This window comes from Anser brachyrhynchus, assembly GCF_964034855.1.
Source record: "Anser brachyrhynchus genome assembly, chromosome: 20".
In the NCBI taxonomy this organism is placed as follows: Eukaryota; Metazoa; Chordata; class Aves; order Anseriformes; family Anatidae; genus Anser; species Anser brachyrhynchus.
Window position 1 is genome coordinate 4,397,243 of NC_137713.1, and position 12,781 is coordinate 4,410,023.

The 12,781-nt window shown below is 34.3% G+C and overlaps 2 protein-coding genes across 13 annotated transcripts in view; one reads left to right on the forward strand and one right to left on the reverse strand.

Moving 5' to 3' along the window:
- LHFPL7 (LHFPL tetraspan subfamily member 7) overlaps positions 1-10,885 on the forward strand; it is a 64,099-nt gene extending 53,214 nt beyond the window's left edge. The window contains exon 3 of the mRNA XM_080562670.1: positions 7,587-10,885. Within this exon, the coding sequence (XP_080418796.1) occupies positions 7,587-7,813 (227 nt within the window). The 3' untranslated portion in view covers positions 7,814-10,885. The remainder of the gene's footprint in view (positions 1-7,586) is intronic.
- Positions 1-12,781, reverse strand: part of SPATA22 (spermatogenesis associated 22) — a 69,209-nt gene that overhangs the window by 50,465 nt on the left and 5,963 nt on the right. For 7 of the 12 annotated variants that reach the window (XM_080562653.1, XM_080562656.1, XM_080562649.1 and 4 more), the window contains one exon: positions 12,285-12,744. In XM_080562653.1, coding sequence (XP_080418779.1) covers positions 12,553-12,744 — 192 coding nt within the window. In that variant the 3' untranslated portion in view covers positions 12,285-12,552. Of the gene's footprint in view, positions 4,152-12,284; positions 12,745-12,781 lie in introns of those variants that run through there. The other 5 variants (XM_080562652.1, XM_080562651.1, XM_080562659.1 and 2 more) reach the window with 2 other exon arrangements.

The following is a 12,781-nucleotide window of genomic DNA, read 5'->3' on the forward strand; positions in this document are numbered from 1 at the left end:
TCCCCTTCCCAGGCAAGCTGGCTCCTTGGGAGAGACAATATGCTACAAGGAGACGTGTCCGCTCCCTCACTGCTTCCAGCTGCACATGGACCCAGGCTGATACTATTTCTTGCTAGGGAATGCATTGGATGGTGAGTTGAAGCTGCATTTGTTCTTAGCCAAAAGATCACAAGAAGTATTGATTAAATTTTCAGTTATCAATTTCATTGCCTGCCTGTGCTGGACAGCATGCTAGTTCTGGCACGGATAGGTTAATTAACAGAAGCAAAGCATTTGCCACCTTTATTTCTATCAGTAGAAATGGAGCTGAGCAGCTAACCAATGTGCATTGCTTAGAAAATATGTACCATATTATGTTTACCTAAAATAGAGCAACTGAAATATGCATTTTTTATTAGCACTTCTTAATTGTTGAATAAAATTTAACATAGAGAAGGGAATGCAGGCACATTGCAGGCACAATACATCCTGAGCATGCTGCTCTCATCTAAAGGATCCAACACTTAAACGTGTCAATATTATATTATTACTCTGCTTCTGTGTTTGATGTTCTGAAAGAGATGAAGTGAGCATGACTTACACGATTTCCAATAAATTAAATAGAAAATATAAATATTTATTGAAGCAATTAAAAAAATAGGAAAATTGTAATGGCTTCCAAATTAGAGTGCCTCCGACAGTCCCCATTTCTTAACTCTCTGAGCCTTGTAAAATTCTGTGTAACAATCTGCTATTCTGAGAACAACTAGCTCTTGTCTCTCCCTTTTACAGTCTGCTAAATAGGCTGTATATCTTCTAACCTTGCTGATGACAAAATGTACTCCTTCACCATAGTCCACACAGCGCTAGATCATTTCAGCCTTTTTGAGTAAATGGCACGCAACTCTATAACTGCATGATTAGGCCCGTAGATTACCAGATTACAACAATAAATCTTCACCATAGCTACCACTCACTTGGCAGAAATACTGAAGTTTCATCATTTGTTCTCATGTAGAAAACATGCTGTGAAACGCAACCTCAAAGGTCACTGGGATGGCATTTTCTTTTGTGGCCCTTAATAAACTTATAGCTAATGCAGCAATTACCAAGGCCAATTACCTCTATGCTGTCTTCAGAGAATTTCTTTTCCAAAGTCTGGATAGTTAGATTCCACTTCCTTCAGTTAAAATGTGGGGTAGATTTAGCTACACATTTCTCTAACAGGCTGTTTGTGCACTAAGGGCCTGTCTGTATGAGGAAGCTATGCCAACAGAACTTGAGTGGGGTATTTAAGTGGTACTAAAAAGATTTCTGCAAAAAAGGTGTGTGGGCACTCTTATTTCAGTGTTAGTTTTATTTAAAATAACCTCTTCCTGTTACACCTCAGCTAAATACAGATAAACTGAAATGCTATAGTAATATTGTCCAGCTTTTTACATATATATATATATTTCTCAGTAGTTTTGCATATATATACATATATAAAAATATAAGCTACTATATCTGATGCAGTACCTCAGCCTGTGAGCTGTAGTAATATACTTAGCATTTATTTATACACAGACTGAAACATTGTACAAACCAGTACATATCCTTTGTTAGCTAAGAAAGGATTTAGACATGCTACGTAGCTTTCTTTATAACCACATTTATTTTATAGCTGAGAAGTGCTAACTTGTGAGTTGCACCATTTAGAAAAGCTAGAAAAAGACCTGGTATAATCTACTTATTTGGCAGCAGTCCAGGACTGATACATGTTCTTCAAATCACAACATGTTTGACTGAAATGAAGCCAATGGAATAATTCTTTAAAAAGGAGAAGAGCTAAACTGTAATATGTTAGAAGTGACTGTATCATTATAACTAGTTCCAGGTCTTTGTTCAGAGGAAGACAGCTTCATTTTGATACCAAGTATATGGATATTATTATCGCTTTTCCCTTCTTTCCACTTGGCTTTCTTTGGAGAAAACAATTGCTAGGGCTGTTTTCAAGAGTTTGAATTACGGGTGCCTGACTTGCACCTGCTAGTTCTGCAGAGGAGAATGGCATTTAATGGTGGTCCATGTTTGCCTCACCCCTCAAATGTTTTGTTTCCATAACAGCAAGATTTTGTCTGCTTTAGTTTTATCTTTAATAAATCACTTTTCCAACCATTTTATTTATACTTAATTGACATTTAAAATGAGGCCTGCTGATCTTAGATGTATTTCAGCTTTCACCAAATTTAGTCTAGGTAATTCCTCCTCTTCTGAAGTAGCCAAAGAAAATTGCTAATCTGTGGATAGCCCCAAAATGCCTCTTGTTTCTGCTTGTACACTCACGTGCAGCTATTACCATGGAGAACAACAATTGTGACCTTGGATTTTATTTAGCATTGTCTTAAGGCTTCCAGTTGTTAGAAAAGACTTAAATATATTTCATTTTTGTACAGGGGAACTTGCACCATGTACGTACAAAATATCCTAAATGTAGTGATCCTTCAGGCATGCTATAAAAATACTTGCTAGGGAAGAGTGCTGGAAATTACTAAGAGTAGCTTAGCCAGTGCAGTAGGAAAAGAGATGATGCCTTTGAAGATTTCTGGCTGATTTACTGGTTAAAGGTTTTTCTCAGTGCAGCTCAGATATTAGCTGTATTTCTGGCTTTGTGTTAGGGTGTCTGTGGCTTTGGATCAGCAACTACCTTCTTATTTAACATTATATTAGTAAAATCAAATAAACATAAAGAAAAAGCTTAAGAGGAGCTAATAAAATTATTAGAGAACACCGTATAAACCTGAGGAAATGTTACTCAAAGTCAACTGAGTGTGCCTAAGAATTGCCAGCTTTAAGGAGAGAGAAAATGGATTATAAGTAAGAGGAAACTCCTTGATGAGATGAGTGAGAAAGTACAGCTGCTTTGGTAGATTAAGTTTTGTCAATAAAAATGTTCCAAGAATAGATAAAATGGTAAAGTAATCTGTAACACGTTTGGAAGAATACTCTTACTAGCATACAATTCAGCCCTAACTCTCATGATTGATGAGAAGTCCTACACTCTTGCAATTAAACCATCATAGTCACAAGTATCAGGAATATAATTTACTCCTAAAGTAAGCAAGTTAAACTTCTAAGACCAAATAATCTTCTTACAGCAGGTAATTCCAGGAAGATAATTCAGGCACACAGCGTATTTTACTACTAGTAATCATTGTTACACATCATTTAAACACATTAACAAATACAATAAAATAAAACAATACCCCCTACATGGTTCTTTTTGACCCTTATATCTGTGGACCATGTCTGGATTTCCATCTCCAATTCTTTTCAGAGTTTAAACATTTGTATGGAAGGATACACATAATCTTAACCAAGTTTTCACACTCCTGCCTCATGATACAGAAAGCTGTTAAATTGTTTCATATCATGAAAACTCCAGCAGTCTTGGGGAAAGAAGTGGAAATGGAAATAGCCATTTTTTGTGCATGGTATTTAAGACAGTTGTACATTAGTGCCCTCTGCACATACTCTAGAGAACTGCATTACTTTGGTTTGTCTGGTTTAAAATTAACAGGAAAACACATTGTGATTGATTTAAATACTTAAATAGTACTTCAGAAGATTAATAAAATGATTGAACCTGTGCAATGACAAAAAATTAAAATTTATTGTATTTTAAAATAGCAGAAAATTCTGCTTTTCCCTGAGTAGCAGTGATATTAATTCAGTATTATTTCCAATTATAATTTACAACTTTTTGTATAGAATGCTCTGTTTTCCATAACAAGGACTAATGATGACCTGTTCCTGATAATAAAGTTATTTTATTTAGAAATTAACAAACTCAGGTAGCTTTTTTTTTTTTTTTAAGAGGAAAACATTTTTAAAGCCTTGGGTCTGCAACAGGGAACAAGAGCACAGCCCAGGGGTACTGCCTTGTCTAGCAAACCCTTCAGAGGAGAAACTGTCAGTTGCCATCTGGCTGCAGGACACCAGTGAAGTACAGAGGACAAGAGAGGAAGAGAGTAACTCTCCATAACTTTTTGTCAGGGCGGAAGGTTATAAAGCAGAAATTAAAAGTGACTTACAGTTGAATCTGTGCACGTGGACTTGACTATAAACTGACTTGCATTCAGCAGTGGCTGTGACATTTGGTGGTGGCCTGTGAGAACTCAGGTGATAATGTCCTAGCAATAACAAATACCATGTGTTAGATACTAAAACAACAACAAAAAAAGCATGTTTCTAACAAGACACGGTAGTTTATGGCAGATAAGTATCAAAAAACAGTCTGAGGAACCAAATGATCAGTCAAGCCATGTTAAAAAATGAAATCCAACCATCCATTTTACCAGCAAGTCTGCTCTACACTCCATATGCTTCATATTATAGAAGAAGCCCAAATATGTTGTCTTGCCTTCTCATGATCTGCTATGGCAGTGGGATTACACTGCGTGTAATGGTAATACACACTCACTGCTGTAGTCTGACACCTTTCAAAGAGATGTTTGTTGTTGGAAAACTGTGCAGAGGCATAAGTGCTATATGAGGTGCCTAAATGGAGTCCCACTGTTTCTTTGTGTGTTCTCCCAGCCAACTGCACTGCTGATAGACAGCACCATTAAGCAGTCATTAGCACCACGTCTGAAAGCTTGGCTTCTGCTGATAATAACAGGCTATTCAATATTTTGAGCCTTTGTAAGAAAGAGGGCACCTAAATGAGAATAATGAGGCCATTCTGTGACATGCCTGAGGATATGAAACCATGAGTAACTTTTTAGCCCATTTGATATGTGAACACATTACATTCGACTGTCACAGATTATTTCTATCCTAAAAAAAAAAAAAGCTTTTTATATTAAATCAAACTATAAAAACAAAAACATCAGCACCAAGTAGCAATCAAGACATTAGTGTCACTGTAAAGCACAACCTTCAAAATAATTCTGTAGCTGGGTTACCCAACAAAAAAGAAAACATACATGGACAGATTTATGAAGTAGAGCAGGAGGGCTGAGATTCTAGCAGAAAATCAGCAAATTCTAACAGCAAAGCTTAAAGGGATTTTATGATAAAAAGATTACTTCCAATTGTGCATAATGACTTGTTCGGCTGAATGAGATGTGTGGATTATTTTGGCTTTGAAAAGGTGAATGAACTGAAATTTTGCTTTTAGACCTGATTCTTGCTTAGAGCAGTTGCTGTTTTTCTTAAAACTCATTTGCTTTCCTTTGCAAACGGCCCTAGCATTTTACAGAAGTTTTTCCACCATATGGCTGTTTCAAGATTCTTCATGCAGTCGTGCAGTGTGGGTTCTGAGTGGAGCTATGCTGCAAATCCACTTTACATCACAGTCTCTTCAATAGCATGTTGTTCCACTTCCCGTATGAGCCCACAAGCAAATGCTACAGCCTAAATAGGTCTATGGGTTGATACCAGTTTAGCATATGGCTCAGCTTAGACGTTTAACATTCAAACTTTACAATAACATTAGGAAAAGTCCTTCTCTGTTTGTTCTCCAAGGTTGCTTTCTATGTTCCTTTCTACAGAGATGGTGGAATTTTCTTGGGCATGCAAGTGTGCCACAACTTTTTACTGAACAAAGGAAGCGTGCTGGCCCTTAGCTCTTTTTCTTCTTTTGGGAAAGCTCAGTGACCTTTGCTAGATAAGAGGATTGTGTATATGTCTAGTTTAGCTTCATTTTGTATTCATTTTTTGTACTGTTTTAAGTGGTCTAATGTGTGCAGTTAAGGTAGCTCTGCATAATACAACTAATTTCTTTGTATTTAGCTTCTGTTTCTGTATGTTTGTTTAACAGTAGAGCCTGAGCACACAAGCACAGCTGCTAAGAATTGTACAGTGCTCAGCATCCTGGGCTCCCTCTGGTTAAATGTCATGGAATGCAAGGCATGTGCTGAAGATGTTGGCTGGGCTGGGAAGGACCTTGCATGTAGCATCGTCACCTTCATACACCTTAAGCCTGGAAGGAGGGGAAAGCCACTGTGTTCTTTCCTTGTGAATCACTGTAACCTTACCATTCACAAAGGCTTAAAGGGAATGAGAGTGGGTGTGGGAGCAAAGGAAAGGCACCTGCTCTCAGAGAACTCCACTTAGTGGCAGGCAGTTTCGCATTGTACCCTTACAAGAGTTACCCTAGAGGGAAACAGACTTGCAAGTTTGCCTCTGTTCCAGTTTCTCTCCTTTTAATTTCTATTTTCTTGGTCTTATTGTTTTTTACAAGGATTAACTCAGTGGTTCCACTTAGACTAGAAGAAAATATTTTATTCAAATTATTAAGGGACTTTACAAGCTGAGCATGTTAAACCTTTTGAGTTCAAGTAGCCTACAAACTTAAAGTTTTTTTAATTAAAAAAGATTAATGACTGATTGTTGTTTTTAGTGGATACATCTAAGATTTAGCCTCTCCAATATTATAATTGGAGTAATATGCACATACCCTACTTTAAAGGCAATTACAAATTCAGAGAATAGTATGTAGTGTTTGTTTTATCATCTTAATGTTTCATTAAATGTTTGCTGGTTATGAATTATCTATTAGCTCAAACGTAACAGTTAATTCTGATTACCACTATTCTTGAATTACTAATAATACACCTTGAATTTGAACAAAATGCTATTCTGGAAGAACAGGAGTTCGGAATAGGGTCTGCCTCATAATTATCCTTCTAAAAAGCATAAAATAAAGCCTTTTAAAATACACTACAGATTTTAAATACAGCAGTAATTCATTAGCACAAAACAAACAAAGAAAATTAAAATAATAATTTCTCAGTGTTCTTTTAAACAAGAAGTATATACAATGGCTGGGATGGCAAAAGCCTTCATATCAGCCTCGGTCAGGCCCTCTTGACTTCCAAGGTGGACAAAACCAGGTCCTGAGCATTGTACCTGGAGTATTTTAATGCATCTCTATCAGAGCCATGATTTACACCTTGACAGACTTATTTTCAAAGCTGGAAAAGTAGTTCTACTGTTCATTAATTGCATAAATCATGTTATTTAAATAAAAAATGTATTCATTAAAGACTAAAATCTGTGAAGTTCTATTAAAAGCTAACAGATAATACACACTGTAATTGCAAGTGGCAAGTCTGGCTTTCAAACATCAAGAGGTAGCCTAAGCTTTGCTTGTATTTTAGATACATTTCCTCATTATACGCTGAATTAATCTGCTAGTGTATTTGGCTTAAGGGAGTAAAAAACTCACTGGTTTCCTCTTACTTTAAATTTGTGCATTTACACTGAAACTCCAGATTCTACAGCACGTCTTGTTATCTTCATTCTATGGTTTTAAATCCAAGCTGTCAAAACTAGATAATATGGGAAATTTAGGTCTTAATTTTTTAGGTTACAACCCTAGGTTGAAAATGAAAAGTTCTCATGAAACAAATATCCCAATGCCACCTTGCTGCCATGTTATGACACTGCTGTCCATCAGAGGGAATTATGAAAAGGAAAACAATACGACAATTGAAAGGTTCTTTTTTAAGCTATAACTTCTCCCATTGATTTTAATATAACATTTGCCTTTCTAAAACAAGGATTTTTTTTCAAAGGAATTAAATGTTCAATAATAACTGTGTTTTTCTCCTCTTCTCTAGTGTTCATAATGGCTTCTGGGCTTTTGGTTTACCCTTTTGGTTTCAACTCTGCTACTGTCAAGAGATTCTGTGAGAATTCAGACATCTACTATGCAGGAGACTGCCAGATTGGATGGGGGTATATGCTGGCAATTGTTGGGGTCATGCTGTCTGTCTTTTTACCATTCTTTGCAAAATATGCACCAAAAGAGCACATATCTCCAACTCCAATACCTACTATTTTATAGTATTTTATTACTGTATAAGAACAGAACATTCCTGTCTACAGGCAATAGGCAGAAATTATTATAGCACTTCCATTTAGCTGTATTGCTAAAAAGAAGGGGGAAAAAAAAAAAAAGGAGATGGGAGAGAAGGTCAGATTCACAAAGACCAAAAGTGCATTGATAGTCTTCCGTACGTATAAGTAGCGAACACTCTAGAATTGAACTAAGATTAATCAGCAGCCTTTTTACTGCTCTAAACATACAGTGGCATAATGCCTTAGACAAAAAAAAAAATCTGTTTATCCTCAAAACATCTGTCTACCTCCCAGTTTCATTTGTGTCTCAAATGTGTAAGTCTTTTAAAAGCTTCAATTCACTTTTTATATATTATTAAATGTCGAAACTTTTATGAACCCAATAGTTTTAAAACCGATAATGATATTTTGTTATAATTATTTTGATTAGTGAAAAAAGACTACTAGTAGCCATGGCCTAAAATTAAGCTTGATAACTAAAAAGAATTGTATACAAGAAAAAGTTTCTTTTTAGTCTATATGTATTAGTAATACTTCCATATTGTAAATTGTCAGCACACTTTTTAATACCAATCTAATCTTCAAGATTTACAGTCATCTTTATAAAGATAAATTTTAGATGACTTTTTTCAGAGAGACAGAGAGAGAAAGTGATCTAACTACTTCTAAGGGCTCCATGATGATATAACAGGTTACCAACAGAAAAAAGAAAAAAAATCCATATTTCTTAGGATTGTAACTTTATGTGGAATTTTACAAAATGACTTGAACTATGACAACAGTAAGTTTTTTGTTGTTGTTTGTTTTTAAGGCTGTAAAGAAAAACCTGTGTTTACAAAATGTGTGTGCCCTATGGCCCTTGTATGTAGTGACAATATAAGCCAGAATTAACTAGATTCTAATATTTCCATTCATATTAAGATCCCACTATTGTAAAAAACAACAAAAAATGCTACTGAACACAACAAACAAGAAGAATCTGATTCTGTGTCAGAACTAGCACATGGACATATTTCATGGACTTATATGTGAAATCTGTCTAGTTTCCTCAGTAGCATTGGATTCATTACTATCAAGGACTGAAATAAGTGCACTTGATTTGCTTAAGCAAAACATTGGGTTCTAATCTCACCCCACTGTTACGTTTTTCATTTAAAATAAAATTTGAATTTTAATTCTATTCTCATATTTTATTTTTTATTATTTATTAACAAAAAGATAGATTATATTTAATTCAGAGCTGTACTTCTCTGTTTTGTATTTTGGCAAAAAACAAGTGATCAAATTTATTATTTTTCACTTAAGTGAGCCCAACTAATTCCTGAATTTAGTTTGCTTGTAGTTTTTTTGTTTGTGTTTTTTTTTTAATGGAAAGTGTACATGAAGGGACAGACAGAGAGACACGTTGAGGATGTATAAGAAAATGCAAACAGATAGAACAATCACTGTGTTATTTTAATACGTCAAAGACTTCTATAGTCTAGTTTACATTCCTCACGCTTATAAACTTCAATGGAACATTGAGTTATTTTTCAAGATAATGGTCCGTTGTCACGCACTCTAACGGCAAATTCTGCACATAAACTTAGTAAGTTGCATTACTAATCTTTGAATACAGATTTCAAAGTAGAATTAAGTACATTGAAAACGAGAGAGAAAGAGAGCACTATGTGGTTTTGCTCTCACTGAGGAATTGTATCTTCCAAATATTTAATAAAGTAGGTTGAAGGAATGTCTCTAAAATAAGCAGAAGAGATTTCCATCATTTCTGTATATTAATGTGCTTTTCAGTAATGTCTTAAACTTTTGTTTTAAAAGAATACCTGAAATTGATAATTTTCATATAAAAGTCAGAAAAGTGAGGAATAACAAACGACAGGTAAGAAGATCACCACCACAAAGTAGAGAGAGACAGAGAGGCAGGCTTTTCTTTCCTAACCAACCTGTGCCTTTACACTAGTACCATTATACAAGACAGGATCAATACGGATAAAAAAAATCAACAACTGAAAAATGTTGAGTAATGTGTATAAACTGTATTACGTAGGGTTTTTTCTGTTTTGTGTAATGTTTACGACTGTCACTTAATGTTTCACTAGAAAAGTGATTTGTTAGTGTAAAATAGAAATATTTTTTTCTTGCAAAGATCTAAATACTGGAAGTAAAATTAATTTAGATTTTTATTAACATCCATAACATACTTAGTAGACACAAATGATCTATTCCTATCATTGCTTATTAACATAACTTTTACATATGCAGAACTGGAAGCATCAATCAATCAACTGAAATCATTAGGACTACATTTGTGTGATGTTGATTACACACACTTGCAGGTCTGGTCCAATAGTTAAAGCTTCCTTTTTAACTTTGACTTACTGTTATAATGGAGTCCCACAATTTACAACACCGCTGTAACAAATCCTTTACTTCTTAAAACTCAAACTCTTCTGTTGTGAGTATTGTCAAATTCTACTTCCTGCAATATTCTTCACCATTTATGAGTTAAACTAATGCTTCCATTTGGAACTTTCTTTAATATTTTATAATATATAAAGGAAATCAATATATGTATATCACCCTTACAACTGGATAGACAAAAACATTCCTTTAAACATCCATGCTCAGAACCAGCTTAGCACAGAACGTAGAGATAATAATGCAAATGATTCTTACTACAGTTAAGAAACTAAGCTAGTGACTTTAGCTTCTCAACTGACAGATTTAGAGGGTGTTGCTAACAATACATGTGCTAACACTGACAGATCACTTTTTTAAATAAAGACTGCGAGTTAAACTGTGTAAAGTGTTTTCTTGTTAAAAGTCAAAAAAATTCTGGGATCAGGTTCAAGTTTTATTCTAAATATATATAATTTTTTTAAGTGTAACTAAAAGCTGTATTTTCCATTAATGTGTTTCTGCGTTGATTAGCTGGCTCCTTTTTAGAATATTAACTGTTTTCTGTATTTGACTTGTTGGATACAATATTTCAATTATTTTAAATGTGAAATTTCCAATTGCCAACACTGTATAATAATAATAAAAAAAATCACACTGTTCAGTATTTTGATATCTTTTTTAAAAAAATAATAAAATAAAACAAACAACAAACACACAAACAAAACACACACAAAAAAACAATTCCCAACAGATTTGGTACAAAGCTACTGAAGCAGGGAGAAAAAGAAATAGAAACAGCAGGGATAATCTATGAAAGTCAATGTTTGAAGTCAAAGACACATAAACATGTACACGGTCAATCCCTCAGATGATGTTCCTATGGCAAAGGAAAGGAAGTTCTGTGTTTAAGTAATTATTTCTCTCCAACTTCCTATGTGCCCTTGAACAATGTCCCTACAGCTTCAAGGTATGTTGCTATTTTATACAGGTGTTATAATGATTCATAGTTTTTAAAGAAAAATATATTCTGATAACATAACAATGGGAACCATATGAATACCTAAAATATGTAGCTGTATCCTGTGAAATTTTTCTTCGTGTCTATTTTGTTCATTCCTAAAAGATATTCTACAAATATTTTTGTTATTCAGCAAAGGAAAGGGAACCCATTAGTTGGAATTGAAGTGGAATATACTATCTTCTTACTTTCTGCCAAAGAGTAATTTTAATGCAATTACACAGAGCCAAAGAGAACTTTGTTGATGTTTGATAGCTACTAAACTTTGACCAAACAAATACTTAAAAGAAGTATACAGTCAACATTTTGAAAATAGGTATTGAAGGAAATTCTAAAAATTGAAGATAAAAAGCAATAGTAATCTGAATTAGTTTTGATAATATCATTTTTTAAGATGATTGAACTTGAACTACTGAGAGAGTCAGGTTTGTGGTTTTGTTTCAATTACCTGCATTTGCAAATGGCCAGGTATTATAAAATTTAGAAATAAAATTTCACTCTCATCAAATTGTTGGTAAAGGTCTAGATTGATTGTTTCTATTCAACAAACAAATTTTAAAAAAACTACCAACAGTGGAAAACAGTTGTCTGTAAATGATTTACTTGGGAAGACAGAGTTGTCTCAGAGAAGTAGGGGCTTGATGCCCAAATTTTCAATACGTATTTGAGAATTCCTGCACACTTAGGCCATCTCTGAAAAGGAGATATAATTTTCCATTCCCTTTAGCCACCTGTGATTCTGCCTCATTTCTCCTTCTCATGCCTCAAAGATAGTTCTACTATTCAGTGTTTTCTTCACTGACTGGTCACTAATCAACCTGTTCTGCTTTTAATGATCCGAATCCACTAGGAATAATAGACAAAAGAGCTATGAATGGGGTATCCCTTGTGATTTTCACAGTGAAAAAGATCCATGGATGGTGAGGTTTTTTTTTTTTATGAAACTGATTAAACAGTCCATTTCTTTCCAAAAAAATAGAACTTGACTCATCCTAGTTAAGCAGGAACAGTTCACATAAATAAATTATGTACATATAAGTAACTTCAACATTTTAATTCAAAATTTTTCCAGTAAAATCTAATCAGCTACATAACTAAACCTGCACAGATAATTAGAAAATATGAACTATGAAAAGTAATAGTGGAAACAAAACATTGTCATTAACATTTGTTGGATAACATAGCATAGTAATATTTGCAATTGTTTAATCACATTTTCAGCATTAGTTTGGCGAAATGCTTTAGGATGTCCAGCCTTTTTGGTAGTGAGGAATGAAAATGGGTTTCGGACAGCCATTCTGACTGTTTTAAATTTCATTCATTGTTTTTACATATGCTGTCATCTCAACATCTGCAATTTTAACAAATTCTTGGAAAGTGTTTTGTTCTGGAATAGTTGCTGGTCTTACAGAGACGCACTTGAAAATATTCCTTTTTGTGTCATAGTTTCCCATACATCTGTGCACTCGACCTCTAATTAGTCTTGGGAGCTCACGGTCCTTCATCAAAAGCATAATAAACAAAAAATTATATCAC